The following is a 16,682-nucleotide window of genomic DNA, read 5'->3' on the forward strand; positions in this document are numbered from 1 at the left end:
TGATTAACAATTGTTGAGGTATGGTAACGGCCACATGGAGAGTACATTGTTTAAAGCAGGACTGTTTTATTAAAGGAGCTGAGAACGTTCACAATGCTTTGTGAAAAAGCAATGCTCATGCTGAATTTCTAATTATTTGCAATAAAATTTAAAAAAAAATAGGATTCTTTGCACAATTGGATAAATATACCAAATTTGCATTGCAATGTGAAACTTCACCTATACTGAACCCTGAAAGTCCAATATACACCAAAGCGCTTGCTAGGAAAGAGATAGAGGTAGGATTTAGAGAGACAGGCTGATAGGAGGAGAGGGTTGAGAAATAAAGAAATGAACTCGTCCATCTACTCTTGTTCTTTCACTGTCCAATCTTAAGGCTCATGACAGGACACTACTTTGTCCTTGATTAGAACTATTATTAATAAACTGTATTTATATAGCACCAACATACAGCGCAGTGCTATACAATAAATAGCAGCTACAAATGACAGACAGATACAGACAGTCTGTGACTATAAGAGGAGGCGGTATGGTTTATCTGGCCATGCTACCTGGGGTAGGGTTGTGTAAATCTCAGGACTGCATATTATTATCATTAATATTAAACAGGATTTATAAAGCACCAACATATTACCCAGCACAGGAGGAGGAGAGGATCCTGCCCCAAAGAGCTTATGATCTAGGAGGTGGGGGGAGTAACACACAATAGGAGGTGAGACTTTATATATTTCATATATGTATTTAGCTGTATTATGTGTTTAGCTCAAGTTTACATGAATCCAAGCATTTCCAATCTTTGTTTCTTTTCTAAAAGAAAAAAAAAACACAAATATTAAAAGAGACTTTGATTTCCCTTTAAGCCGCAGTCTCGGTTGTAGTAAACAACACATTGCAGATTTTCAGACTTCTCACCCAGGCGTGTGAGCTTGTTGTTGCAAACGTGCGATCACATCTGTAACGCGCGAGCGAAGTGACTGAAATACAGCCTGGCGCTAGGATTAGACACCCGGCTTTCTAGGCAAATTAATATCTATGGCTGGTGACCTACATCACGGGACCTGTGTGCTTGAATCCGTTTACCATCACTCAAACTGAAAAGTTAATATAATCTGAGCTGGGGGAGCAGATGATAATCTCAGGCCACATGCTCTGATTTGAGAAAGGAAATAGATGTAAAAAAATGTATACATTGTATGCATTGAGAATCTGGCAAACCTGCTTGGAGGATATCCATAACCCCCCCAGGTATGTTACACATTAACAACCAGTCTTGTGATGGGAGTGTACATCCATATTTACCAGGAGGTAAAGCCGCTGGTCAAACGTGCAGCTCAGAACACAATAAAAAAACTTTGCACGTGTTTTATGTGCTTGGTGGGAATAAGCAATGATGGTGAAACTGATTCAAAATTACCAACTTTCCCATTGGCGAAACCCTATTTTTGCTCATTGAGCCATTTAGGCAAATTTTGTTTGAAATCTGTTTTTTCCCCTAATTTGGGAGTCTTTTTTTGTATTTAAAAAAAGCTTAGTTCATTATTTGTTTATTGGTTCTTTGAATTTTTATTCTTAACATTTATGATTTATTAAAGTGCTTCAAGACTGGAGAAGATAGACTACAGGTTGACAATCAAAAATCCGGCCATTGATAATCTGGTTCCTTCAGTTTTCCGGCATGAATTTCGGAGTGCATTTTCAATACAGAGACTTTGGTGCACTGTTTGGCCACTAATGTTTTGATGGCGCTGTTCTGCAGAAACAGCCGTTGCGTCTTGCTTGCTACACTAAATACCTGTTGAGTCGTCCTTCCTGCCTGCTCCCTGGAACTATGCCAGATGTCCGCGGGTGCTGCAAGAGCAAGGCTGGCCTGTGTCTGAAGGTGAGTACCCTAAAAAATCTGCAATTCCTCAGGTCTGGAGGTTTGCCGGAGTTTTGAATGTCAACCTGTATTATGGGATCATTTGGGTGATCCAGCAAACCTGGAATGGATTTCTTAAAAATAATTTGCTGTTAGCTGGGAAATGTTTCCAATCTTGGACCAGATCGATTCCAGGTATGCTGGACCACCCAGGTTCACCTATGCCAGTCTATCTTCTGCAGTCTTGAAGAACTTTATTAAATCAGGACCAATGATGCTGATGAGGAGCTGTTTTTCACCGCCATGTTTTTTAGGAGCCATGTAAAAGACCTGTTCATCTTTTGTAAAGTTTGATAAATCTCCCACCCCCTGAGTACAGCCCACCTAGGATAATAGATGCCCTCCATCCCAATTCATCAATCTTCACTCTAACAAGAACCCAGCTGGTTCCTCTTCATACTGTGCAATGGTGCCTCATTTATTCTAATGGGTAAATCATAGTCCGAGACTGCTGGAGGCCACCAGGCTACCTATAGCAATAAAAAAGACTGCAGAACACATGTGTATGAAGAGCAGACATGCTGCGTGCCTGCAATCAGCTGTGACCGCAGGTTACCACGGTCACTGGGCTGTACTTATCAATAAGTACAGCCCAGGGACCGTGGGAACCTGCACCGCGAAATTGGTTTGCTGAAATTTGGCGGACTCATCGGAAGATCGGGGAAATTTTTGCAAGACTTTCAGAGGCATTCTTGCTCATCCCTAATAAGTATATCCCAGGTTATTCAATCATTTTATTGAATCTGTGAAATGTAATTAATCCTAATCTAGGGTTCCGATCAGTTGATCTATTACATGGGGAGCATCCAAATGTCACCCCAAAGGCCAAGGCCAGCTGTAGGCAGCTGTTTTTTTTTTTACCTAGACCAGTGGTTGTCAACTTAAAAAGTTACCAGGCCCTCCCTCAACTGTGACTCCGGACATCACCCCAGTGCCACCTATGTTGTATATTATGTAATGTAATGTATGTACTGTGTATGTAATGCTGGAAAAGGATGTCAGAGACTGCAAACATAGTATAAGAAATGACAGTCAGAGAACAGGGACATGCTACAAGACTGAGTATATAGGGCCTTATTTATTAAAGCTCTCAAAGGCTAGAGTGGATACACTTTCTTCAGTAAGCTGGGTGATCCAGCAAACCTGGAATACATCTGGTCCAGGATTCAAGACATTTGCAAGAAAAGAAGAAACCCATTAGAGGTTTGCTGGATCACCCAGGTTTGCTGGTTCACTGATGAAAGTGTATCCTCTACAGCCTTGGAGAGTGTTAATAAATCAGGCTCATAGAGGTAACAAAGTACTACCATTTACACATCTATGTCTTCTGTACCATTAAAAGCTGCTGGGGTCACAGCCACATAACAAGTACAAAAAGGTTACAGGTGGCCCTTGAGCTGGAGGTTAGGCACCAGCGGCCTAGACATCCTAAAATTACAGCAAACACTGCTGAATGATATCTATATAGCATATGCTACGCATTTCAGGCAATTTTAACCAGATATTGTAATAACAACCAATCAGAGCAATGAAGCCTACCACAGACGGTTTCTGTGGATGCTATCATATTAAATAAGGCGTTGGTCGCTTAGATCAGTTTCTGGCGCTAGCATTAGCTCTTCGTGGATCAGTCTCACTTGTTTCCTGGAACTGCACTTTAATGAGTTACACTTTTATAACTCCAGATCTAGGAAAGTTGCATGTTGGTTCCAGCAGCCTGGTTTCCATCATGTGCTCTGGTGCTATTGAGGCATACAGTTTCAGTTGTTCAACATCTGCCTCCAGACCATACATCAAACCTTCGATGACCTGAAGTGTTTCCAGTTCCCGTGCATCATTTTCACTTGCCACAAACCAGATGTATCTCTGCTCCCTCACCGGCAGGCCTCCTAAAAACAGGACCAAGAACACATCAGTACACATGTGCAAATGTTTTATGATGAGCTGGGTGACTTTCTGGCATGTTTTCCTAGTCTAAAGCTCCAGCCATGTCTGCTTTTTCAGAGACACGCTTAACATGTTCCTTAATCCAGCTGTTTATACAAGAGCACCAATTCAAATGCTAATAGGAATTGCATTTGAATTTCAGTTAAACTTCTACAGCCTAGGGTGTGTGAGCAGGATCTCCAAGAGATTTCTTCTAAATGTGACATCTTAGGGCCTGTATATGAGTTGTATCTTGAAGAGCACATTCCACAGTGACAGGATTTATAGAGAAAAGCTTTTAAGAGAGGAGTTAACCAAAAGATAAGCTCAACCCGGTATTTGAGAGCTCCAAGCCCCATCTCAAAGTACCTGCATAGCCAAAGGATATCAATAGACTGCTGAACCTTAGTGCATACTGTTGTGTGGTTTTATCAGCAGGTTTTTATTTTTTTCTTATTATATTATTTTCTTATTATATATCAGTATTATACCTTTGTCAGTTTGAGTAATCATTATGCAATATTGGTCATTTCTTTATACTTTTGGGCTGCCAAATTAATTGTGGTGGTGTCAGTAATGCCCAATAAACGTGGAGGCTTTATCCTAAAGAGTATTGGTTTAGCTATAAATTGGCCTTGTAGACCTAACTAGTTCTAAAGTTTCAGGTGCATTAATCTAAATATTGGTTTACCTTAAAGAATTACTGACCATAGATTCCATAAACCTAGTATTATAACTATTTGCTAGAGTACATACAATTCTTGGGGCGACTGTACATATTTGCAAAGATTGGGTCATAAAGACTACTTGTCATGTTCCATAAACCCATTGGAACATATCTTTTTAACTGGGTACCAATCATTCTATTTCTGTAGATATTCAGCCACCAGGAAGAAGACTGTGACAGGACCCGGTGCTCCTACAGTGGTATTTAAGCAAAGTAGTAGTAGTCTACAGCTTTCATTGGGTCCACCATAGATGGTTTTCATAATCTGCCTCTCCTCCAGTCAATGGCTTCCTCCGGTCACAACCATTGACTCAAGTGACTTTTTGCAATGCTAAGCCTAAAGCTGCATACACATGTGCAATAATAGTCGTTGGAAAGTATCTTTCACAATCCTTTCCAATGACTAGCACTGCACGACACTACATACAGCACCGTCCTGCTCAATGGAGAGGGGAGGGGTAGAACGACGGAGCGGCACCCCGCTGCGTGCTCTCTCCTTTCCCTTGCATTAGGATCATTAGTCGTCCATTGTCTGTGGATCCGCCAGGACAGTCGTTCATGGGACGGACGACTGGCGCTGTACACACCTCAGATTCTCGCTTGATATCGGCCCTAAGCCAATTATTGGGCGAAAACCATTGGATGTGTGTACGTAGCTTTAAAAAGTAATTTTTTTGCTATTGTTATTTACACAAAGGTGACCTTACCACAAAGTTTAAACTCATTTTACGGTATAATAGAACAAACCCTTCCATAAACCTATTATAGAGCCATAACTATTGTCCCCTGTGGCCAGGAAAACAGCAGTTTAAAATGCAAGATACAATGTAATTACTAGCACTGGCTAATTAAACTAAATAAGGTGTAAGCAGGTCCACCTATTGTTTGCTTTTTCCTCCTTTTGTAATCAAAGGAGCATAACACCAAATTACTATTAAATGGTGTGAAATCTCAGCATAGATAAACACATAATGCAAATTAATGCTAAACACTAAACCAAATATAAAAAAGTGGAAAAAGTGACTTCAGAAATAGGGAACTAAAGACATGAAAAAATGAAATTTTACATTTTAAAATGCAGAAGATTCTTTTGTTGGATAGAAAATGCCATTCAGTCTGTCTATCACTTCTGTGCTTCATGCTAATTATAGAGGTGCAATGCCATGAATTTCAAGTCCCTATCTGCATCCTTTGTTCTTCTGTCTGACATTTCAGATTTTTACACTCAATGTACATTCTGTGTAGCAAAATGAGGCTTGACGTGTTCCTTTCATATGACATGGAACATTTTGGTTCTCCAGTTTTGCAAGTGGGAAAAAATAATGGAGGGCGATGTATTTTATACATATGGGCCACCACTTTGGCCATGGCCCTAGCATGTACTGCTGGGGTCCTGAATTTGATGTCTTTATGATATGTGGGTTTTGTTAAGGTCTAAATAAATTTAAAACTGTACAAGTCCATTTCCAATAGCAAGAAGGACAACTGAATTCAGACAGTGTATAGAATCAGTGGTGGGCAGAATATCTGTTTTATGGTCCAAATGTGCTTTTATATTGCATTCTCATCTCTGAGAGTCAGATCAGATGTGAGCATTTGACACCCTAGGTAGGCAGAACAATAAATTCCAGACTAAATAGAGGAGGGGCAGGATTTGTAGTCACAAGAAATAGGTGGTGAGTCAATGTCTGACCCCAGTCCAGGGAATAAAAGGCACAGGAGGTCCTGACTGTGCGGATAAGTGCAAAGCTACAGCCAAGTACAACTATACAACGGGTTCACTTCCAAAGATACTACTTATAATTTACATAAGTCAAAACAATTACTTTAAGAATTTGACTCAACTTTTATAGTGGTGTCATAGAGTTTGCAGAGCTTTCAAAAATAACCTTGTGTATGAGAAATACAGGAGACAGAACAACAGTCGAGTATTGTAGTCCTAAATCTCAATGTTTGTTTAAATTTGATGATTTTTCAGGGTTCTGGACTGGCTTAGAACATAGTAACAGATAGTATATATATATTGTATATATATACATATTCCATATCTCCTGTCTGGATTCTTTCCTGTCCAACAGTATTCATTCCTGAACAAAGGGACCCTCAAAAATTGCATAACTGTCATAATTAATAAATTACTTCTTGACCACAATCTGCAATCTGCCACCTGGACATCTGCAACCCACTTCTCTCTCCTATGGTTTTCATATATTGTTCCTGGAGCCTATCAATGACCCTAATAGAGCAAATTGCTCCCTTATCAAAATCTAACAATTGAAAGATGAAGGCCAACATCAAGGAACCTAGTACACCAAAATCCCAATTTGTTTATACGTTGACCATTAGCTTATAGTAATCTTCAGGGCAATCTCCTGAAGAGGAGAACATTCAGAGGTTCATTGCTAAAAGACAATCGTGTATTAGATTTAGGAATTTAGGCTAAGTACACACGTGCAAAAATTGTCGTTGGAAAAGATCTTTCACAATCCTTTTTTCCTGATCTACTCTTTCTTCCTTCACTTTTGTTACAATAGTTTATCGTCCATGCTCCTTGGATCTGCCAGGATGGTCGTTCGGACGATGGACAATGAGCATTGTACACACGCAAGATTCTTGTCCGATATCAGCTCTGAACCAATTATCGGATGAGAACCAGTGTACCTTGCCTTAAAGGTAAACCCATTGGACCTGATTTAATAAAGCTCTCAAAGACTGGAGAAGATAGACTATCATAGGAGAATCTGGGTGATCGAACAAACTTCAAATACAAAAATCATTTGCTATTTGATCAATCCTAGATCAGAACTGTTTCAAGATTGCTGGATGACCCATTTTCTCCAGTAATAGTTGATCTTCTCCAGTCTTGGAGACCTTTAATTAATCAGGCCTATAGTGAATAAATGATTAAGCCCCACTGGGCCTTGGAAGCAAACACCTCTTCAGGAATCAGGAATCCTTTTGTAACTCATCGTATTATTACCTGATGACAGACCAATAGATTAGGCCAGCTCAGATCTATTTATTGTACATGAAAGAAAGAAAAAAAACATTATTGATGACTTGCATACTGTTAGTCAGACATAACTCAGAATGTCTCGTCAAAGCAATCCTATTAAATCATCTCCACCATTAGGAAACCACTTATTGGCGCTGCACCATTTACATTTATTATTTTCCCAACACGGTCATGTCATACCCATTAACCAGAACGCCCTGTTGTTAAAATGAACGCTGAGCCGTATGAAACATAAATATAAAAATAGCAGTTTCCTCTTCTCATATATGTTTAATGCAGGCAGTACTTAACTCGCCACAGCCTTGTATTTAGGCCCGTGCACACTCCCACGTCACGGCAATAAAGCTATCACACAGCCGGTGGTATATATTTGTAGACAGGGGCCTATAAAAATAAAGCCTGGGCACAATTAGCCGGTAAATCACACCATTGCTATGCAGCCGCAGTCCTTTAAAATAATAAGAAAAAAGAAACAAGCGGTTGGAATTAGAGGTCAAATCTTATTTTATTTACAAGCCTAAATGACAACCACATGCTTGCACATTTCTTTTCTTTTACAGGATTACTCTAAAGAAACCCATACAAGGACCATAATGATTATTAAACCACTTCAGGCCAATAGTTTATCCATGTATAGCATGTAGACAATGCCTGCCATAGTTTAAGCAACTGTGATGGAAATTTGTATCATGCAATCAATGCAACTGTGATGGAAATTTGCGTCATGTATAAATAAACAGTTTATGCAGCCATTGTATGAGCAATTCTCTTGCCGATGCAGGGGATTTTTCCTAGGCTCCAATTGGCTGCGTCAATTTTTGCCATAAACACAAAAAAGTATAAGGATGAATATTATTAATATTATTATTAAACAGGATTTATATAGCGCCAACATATTACGCAGCGCTGTACATTACATAGAGGTTGCAAATGACAGACAGTGACACAGGAAGAGGAAAGGACCCTGCCCTGAAGAGCTTACAATTTAGAAGGTGGGAGAAGTAACACACAATAGGAGGGGAGATATGTAGAGATGGGAAGTAGTGGTGGTTTTAAAAGTAGAAAAAGACGGGTAGGCGGGTTTGAAAAAAACGGGTTTGAGTGCTCTTTTAAATGAGATTGAATCTCTGCAATGGATACAGGGGAGCTGTATTAGATTTAGACCTCATATTGACCTATGCACACTGGAATGATGACCACATTTTGTATATGAACCACCCCTTACTTTTTATGGGTATGTTAGTAAAAAATTAATGCTAAAAGCTGCTATTAGAGGAAAAGAAGAAATGGTTATGCTAAAATGCTGCTGCTATGCTAAAAGCTGCTATTAGAGCAAAAGAAGAAATGGTTATAAGGAATAGTGAGTCTTGTGACCTCATGTGAGAGTGCAGAATCCCCGAACCCCCTGTGGAACGCTGTGCTTGCTTCCTACAACCCTAAAAACCGTATGGGACTCAGACTTCATGTATGAGCTGGTGGAGAAAAAACACTACACCACATGGATGCAGGCTTATAACAATCCTGAAGGTGTCACTTTAAGCCAAAACCTTTCTAGTTGATAATGTAGGGAGGTTTTTGTTGTTGTTGCATGCCCCATTGGAGAACTTTTCCTTCACTTGCTTTCAAGAAGGTAAAGAAAATGTGCCCAATTTAAATTTTACTTAACACAGGTATCACCTCACTTTTTGATAGCAATTTTTTTTAGCTATTCCTTCACTATGAGTTCCATTGACGGTGATCTCCAGGACAAATAATGGGAATCTTCCACACATGAACACAAACAGAACCAAAAAACGATCAAAGTTTTATCCATTGTCCATTCTATCCAAAACAAAAATGTTTTTTAAATATAAAAAGAAAAATGGCATTTAATTCTGACCGAAAAATGTGGAAAGCGTCTAATTGGAGGCATTAGGGCCCTTTTACACCTTTGTGTTCTACACTGCACTATTACAACACGCTATATTGCATTAAAAACAACAACATTGTAATCTATGAAGTTCTTCATAACAGTGCATTGCTTTAAAGAGTAGGTGTCAGGTTTTTAAAAATCATTCTTGTTGCATCTTTGGTACATAAAAGTATGGAAAATGCACAAACATGTACTATACCTTTTAATAAGTGAGTTATTCAAGTCACATGACAAGCAATAGCAAAAACAGGAAAAAAGTTAAAAAAAAGTATGTAAAACATGTCTTGCTTTGTGATACATTTTGACACAATGAGCCTGATTTTTTAAAGCTGGCGAGAATACACTTTTAACAGTGAAGCTGGGATCCAGCAAATCTGGAATGAATTTCTTCAAAGTCAGTTGCTATTTAATGGCAAATGTTTTTGAATCCTGGACCAGATCCATTCCAGGTTTGCTGGATCATCCAGCTTCACTGATGAAAGTGTATCCACTCCAGCCTTGGGGAGCTTTAATAAATCAGACCAAATACACTAAAAACATGCTAAAATGTTTTATTGTCTTTTAATAAACAAATCATAAAAGTGTCCAAGTGCAAAAATGTCCTACCATTATTCAAAAATATGACCTCATCTGACATTTTTTTTACTCCTTGTAAAGTATTTATTTTGGATAAAAAAAGAAACCACAACCATATTTCTACTTGTTTCCATGACATTTATTTTTCTAGTTATTTTTGTTCCTGCTATAATTTAGACTTTAGGGTAACAATAGCATATTTCCAGATCCCACAATAGGGTGACCGGTGAGGGAGCGGTGCCTTGTGGCCAGGGCCAGGGTGACCACTGGGTTTTATTTTTGGTAGCCTCTCCCCTCCCATTCCAATAAAGAAGTGACTTAGAAGTGTTTGAAGGCTGCAGGCTTTTGGCTGGCTGCACAGGAGGGGAGGGGAAGGATTTGAAAGGGGTTTGTACAGAGTGCTGAGTTTAGATCACATCTGTTCCCCACCGCCTGTGATGGGATTAAATTACTGCACATTGGGAGTGAATGAGGCTCTTTAGACAGGGGAGGCTCAGTCATTGCACCTCTGTACTGCCTGCTTCCTCCTGTGCATTCATTAGGACTACAGAGCTCGAACAAGCAAGGGATCATCATGTGCCTGTAGTGCAGCCACCCACTGATTGTGGCTGCTACACTCCATTGATAAAACACATAAAGGAGCACTGCGCACTGTTTGGATCTGGGAAGATCACTTTGCAAAGTCACTTTACTGCACAATGCTGCTGGTCCATCCCTGGATATTGTAGAAGCTTCATTGCTGAGGATTGTACGGATCTTCCAGAACTATTAAAAGGCTGATTGTGGATTCCCTAGGACTGTACAGTGCATAGATCTGCTGGGATTTATTGCTGTACATTGCCTATCTCTACCAGGACTCATTGCTGTACATTGCCTATCTCTACCAGGACTCATTGCTGTACATTGCCTAGCCTTGCCAAGACCCATTGCCTATCTTTACCAGGACCCATAGCTGTACATTGCCTATCTCTACCAGGACCCATTGCTGTACATTGCCTATCAGTACCAGGACCCATTGCTGTACATTGCCTATCAGTACCAGGACCCATAGCTGTACATTGCCTATCTCTACCAGGACCCATTGCTGTACATTTACCAGGACCCATTGCTGTACATTGCCTATCAGTACCAGGACCCATAGCTGTACATTGCCTATCTCTACCAGGACCCATTGCTGTACATTGCCTAGCAGTACCAGGACTCATAGCAGTAAATTGCCTATCTCTACCAGGGTTTCTGTACATTGCCTAGCTCTGCCAATACTTTGCTGACCCCTGCCAGGGCTGTGCACCCACCAGAAGCCTGATTGCTGTGAATACCCCAGACTATCCAGAGCTGCTCATTGCCCCCTTTATGTGCCAGGACTTTGCATTGCTTCTTCCTAATACATCTCATTTGTGTGTATTGCCTAGCTGTGCCAGGGCTGTACTTTTCCGATCTCTGCCAGGGCTGTGACTCCTCATTGCTGCGGATTCCCCCCTGTGCCAGCACCCACTAGATCCCTGGTTGCAGTAGATTCCCTGCAGTGGATCCCCGGGGCTGCTCTGACTTGTGGCCCCTCTGTCTCCCGCAGGATGCCGGCCGCAGCCGGGGATGGGCTCAGCGAGTCTCCGCCAAGGTTCTTGCTCGGGGAGAAGGCTCCGATACCGGTGGAGGAATCGTTCCTGCCGGCCTGTGTCAGCAACGTGTCCCGGGAGACTCTGCGCAACTTCCAGCACACCAAGAGGGTGGGCAACTACCTGATCGGGAGGAAGCTGGGAGAGGGATCCTTCGCCAAAGTCCGGGAGGGGCTGCATGTGGTCACCGGAGAGAGGGTAAGGCACCACGGTATATGTCTGTGATATATGTTCATGCATTGCACCTTTTATATATGCTGACATTGCACTACATGTGATAACAAAGGTGCTGGCTCCCAATGCTAGCCATACATGCATCAAGGTACCATCTACCCTAAATTACAAAAAAAAAACTTACCCATCATTTTAGCTGACTCTAATGGGCATAAAGAAAGGAGAACCTGAGGGTTAGCCCAGTAAGGGGACTTTTAGGGCCAACATTCCTTAACTCAACAAATTTGTATAAAAAAACCTATACCTTTATTGGATGTATTATAAAAACATTTAGATTAAAACATATTTAAAAATGTGCAACACGATATCCATGGGGAAAGGCTGTGGGGTATGCCCTTTGGGTTGGTAGCCCAGGCAGAATAATCTTGTTCCTATATGTTGCACATTTTAAAATATGTTTTATTGTAAATGGTATAGTTATAACATATATTATAGTTTTTTGATACAAATTTGTGGAGTTAAGGAATGTTGGCCCTAAAAGTCCCCTTACTGGGCTAACCCTCAGGTTCTCCTTTCTTTGTGGTTATAACTTTGGGATGTGGCCATAGGCTAATTGAGGTAGGCTGAATCGATTTGTTGAATCTAATGTGGACAATACATTTACTTTTATAAGCTCAAAAAGTGTAACGGACATTCCAAACTTTAGCTGCAGAATTTTGCATCCCATCCAATTTCTTTTTCATCCACTTATGGATGAAAGTTGCAATCAATAGATAAAGATTGATTCATTTAGTGATCATATTGATACATTGGTGGCCAGCATAAGGTATGATTTGATCATAGGTAACCTAAGCTCACGTAGGATCCAATGTAGGATCATACAACGATTGGGTGATTGTAAAGCATGTAATACTTAATAGTAATGCATGTAAAAAAATTGCAATAGATCCAGCAGAACTGACCACACATCCTTCAATCAGTTACTTAATTGCAAGATAGTTCAGCATCTACATTTTGTTGTCATGTTTGTGGCCATTATAAAAGCCTGGTTTCTTTTTATGGAATTTAACTGATTTATTATGTTTGCATCAATGGAAACATTTTGTTTGAATGGCTTCACATGTTGATATTGTTTTTGGTTAACAACTTGCAGGGTGTCCACATGATACTGTGACTTCCCTGTTACGCCTGAAATCTGATAAGTTTGCCTAAAGAGACTCAATTTACATTACAATGGCCCCTGTGAGACATTAAACTGACCCTAGGTCTGACCATTCTTGTTTTCCTGGGATTTATCCTTTGATATGTTGCTCCAACTTTTCCAACTTTAACTTGTCTTCTGCAGGTTGGATTCAGCTTTTGTCACCTGTTGACCTATATTGAGTTTTCTTTCATTTAACAAACATAAAAACATGTCAATGTAATATGTCAATGTACTAAATGTAATAAAATTGGGACTGAGGTTTGCCAGGGTACCTGACCCAGTGGTTCTGGGTCTCCGGCACACTACAGTCCCAATTTCGTCATATTTAGATCCACTTGTTTCCTTGGAAGTGATTATGCTGGTAAATACGTATTCTTGTGTTTTAATATATCGCTGTGATCATACTCTGTGGGCAGGAGCTCTGATATAGTACCAAAGTAGGGGGCACAGCTAGAATTAAGTATAGCTACGCCGCAGTAATACCAATCAAACATTGTCTTGTGATTTTCAAGCAATTGTGGTACCTGTGGGGTGAAATCAGATGGGCAGTTGGCACCCTGTGCATGACCTGACAGATCTTCTGTAGATGGGCATGAAGCTTGCAAAATTGGGGCAATTATCTCCAGTTCTGACCCCTCATCTAGTTCACTATTGGCCCATCATTGAGGTGTACATGTTCACTATACAATAATCCAGGGCAGCACCACTATCAGATATTTCTGGGATCCATACTAGTTAGACATCCTGGGCTCCCCTCCTCCATATCTAAAAATTCCAGGATTTCAAAAGTAAAGCTCTTTTGATTGAGGTATAGTACAGTTGTCCCCCCTTCTCCCCCGATGGCAGCCCTGGTCTTGGGGTATAGTTTGGAACAGACAGGTCAGTAACTTGGAAACATGGGCCCTATTGGGTGCCCAACCCCAAAGTTCAGACTTGAGGTGCTCCACTTCATATCTCATAGGACATTTAAGCTCTGGGTAATCTCTTCAATTTCACAGATAGATAGTTTATCCTAAGCTACCCCTCCCCAGCAGCACTTACTGAGCTCCCCAAGGTTCCCACAAGGGGTGGCAGAGAAATGCCCAGTAGGTCCAGGTATGGAGGAACATGTGACACGCTACTTGCCCACCTTGGAACCAGTGCTGGTGAATATTGATTGTCTTCATACTATTACATGAGTGGGGCAGGTTGGGGCATATTGCTTCTTCCCCCTCCTGACTGCTGAGCTGAATAGAGATAGAGCAAAGTGAAACTGTGCAACATGGAAGGGGGAAGCATTATGAAATATAAAATTTTGCTTTGCAAAAGAAGTAGCTAAGGGTAGGTAGAATGATCAAATATCCTGAATATAAGAGGGGAGCAATACTTAGAAAAAGTAACTAGTTTTAAATGAAGGAATCCCCATGTAAATGACTGCTAGCAGAATAAGAGAATATCACAATGACGTTTTTTACGAATACCTAATGTACCAACTTTGTTACATTAAGCTAGTTACATCCTAAATACTATTGGAGTAGCAAACCGAGTTTCCAAGAAAATGCAACGTTTTAGTTCCTGACAATATCTGAAAGGTAAATGGATTATAAACAGTATGTGGAGATTGTACCTTGGCTTGACCTTTCCTTGGGGTCACCTCAATGAGAGATGGCCAAGATAGCGCTTCTTAGATAGTAAGAATCCCAGAGGAACTGCCTGTAGCTGTTTCAGGCCCTTGTAGTCCCATATACACCTTAAGGCACATTGTACAAAGCACACCTGGCAGAACAAAAGCTGTTAAACAATGTGCCAGTGGGTGTGTGATTAAGTTGTTTTAGACAGTGAAAAAAAAAAAGAACGTCGAACAAGTGATCCAAAGTGTTTCTTATTCAATGACATTTCCTAAGAAAACGCAAGAATTTATTCATTGTTTGGGCCTCTACGTTTGTATTTAGATGACCTTTCCATAATCCAATTTTAGGCTCTGCAGGGTGCCTGTTGCTGTCTTTTTACCTATTGGAGGTATCTGCTTATCTTCGATATGGTCACCAAGACAAGAAGTTAGGTAAAATCTTCCCTACAGGGTCACAGTCTGCAAAGTCCATGTAAAGTTTTATAAGTTTACAGAAGCCACCAAGGCTAGAAACTTGTCCAACCTCTAACAATTTTGTAAGTAGTTGTTGGCCATTTGGATGGTTGTCTGGGGTTACTTTAGATACCAGTGGCCCAAAAAGCATCTAACCATAAAAGTCAAATTTTTCAAAATGAGGTAAAAACAATAGCAACTTGCTGTGCTTCTGGTGTGATAGGTACACTTAGGATAAGCTTCCTTTTGGGAAGATCCATTATGTAAGATGATATCCTATGCTTGAGGTCCAGTGGACCTTCCATAAAAGCTTTGGAGTTTAAACCTTTCAGTTCCTGTTGAACTGTTCCAGATTTGCTGGCTGACGTGCACACCTCAGCAGTAATCCCACACCTGGGAAGACTTAAACGTGTTATTTATTCTGATCCATCCATTACTGTCTATAAGAAAACTCAGGATAATACTTTAATACAGGGCAGAAGTTCACAGCCGTACAGGATGAGGCCCCAGACATAACAACCTGTTACAGGCCATGTATAAAATAAATATCTTCAGCTATTATGTAGGAACAAGAGAATTATTTTCAGTTTTTTCGGTTATGGCACAGAGGATATACCACGTACAGTTTTTATGGTGCAATAACTCATAGTAGACTTTGTTACAGTCTATCACAGAGCAAATAGTAACCCTACAGAGATCAGCTTTATATGATCTAACAGTGATGAGCTGTCACGTGATTGGTTACTCTAGCTTTCGAGACTCTTAAGTTGCATCTGCAGCCAAACATTTGATTGCATTATTTTATTTTTTAATATGATATTATTAGAACCTTAGCTAGCTACCCCATTAGGGAGTTATCACAGGCACAGCAAGGTTTGAGAGAAAATCTGTCTGAAATGGGATGAAAATCCCTTCTTAGACATAGAAAAGTTTAAAAAATTCGATATTTCATCACCAGGTCAAAACACATACAGCAATGAAAACCTAGTAGAGGACTAATACCATGCCCAGAGCTTCAAAGTTTAGTAGCTAAAACGTTCACTTGTGACACAGAATCTTCTTCTACTGAGTTCTACAGATTCACTGATCCTCAGCTACATCTAAAGAGACAGTAATGTGAAAGACGGAGGCAAAGAAAAGCATATGAAATATCCTTCTACTGATACCTGTTGAACAGGGAACAAGTTTGGTGTTGTCTTTTTTGAAGTCCACTTTAAGGTTGGGTAGACCCCTACCCAACCTATGTGCCTATTTTTGGAGGGAGGGTTCACTTAGATTAGAAGAAAGCCCTAATAGTAAAAGAAAACATCCTATTTGGCATATTTAATTTAGGGTTATTGGCCACCTACCTATTAGGAATTGACTATTGCTTTGATAAATGATTTGTTATTTCCTGATCTACTTTATGTGTAATTTTTCTGTTGCATCTATATTAACATGCAAATCTCCCAAGAGAATCAAATCCTATCTTTCTTCTACACTGTTTTGAAGGCCCCGTTTAAATGGCTTCTAAAAATAGGCACCAGATACTCGAATGTAATGAGATGATTA

The 16,682-nt window shown here is 40.2% G+C and overlaps 1 protein-coding gene across 1 annotated transcript in view; it reads left to right on the plus strand.

The window, feature by feature from the left end:
* HUNK (hormonally up-regulated Neu-associated kinase) overlaps positions 1-16,682 on the plus strand; it is a 73,224-nt gene that overhangs the window by 16,517 nt on the left and 40,025 nt on the right. Inside the window, exon 2 of the mRNA XM_072398155.1 lies at positions 11,649-11,889. Within this exon, the coding sequence (XP_072254256.1) occupies positions 11,649-11,889 (241 nt within the window). The remainder of the gene's footprint in view (positions 1-11,648; positions 11,890-16,682) is intronic.

Source organism: Pyxicephalus adspersus, chromosome 1 (genome assembly GCF_032062135.1).
Source record: "Pyxicephalus adspersus chromosome 1, UCB_Pads_2.0, whole genome shotgun sequence".
Taxonomy (NCBI): domain Eukaryota; kingdom Metazoa; phylum Chordata; class Amphibia; order Anura; family Pyxicephalidae; genus Pyxicephalus; species Pyxicephalus adspersus.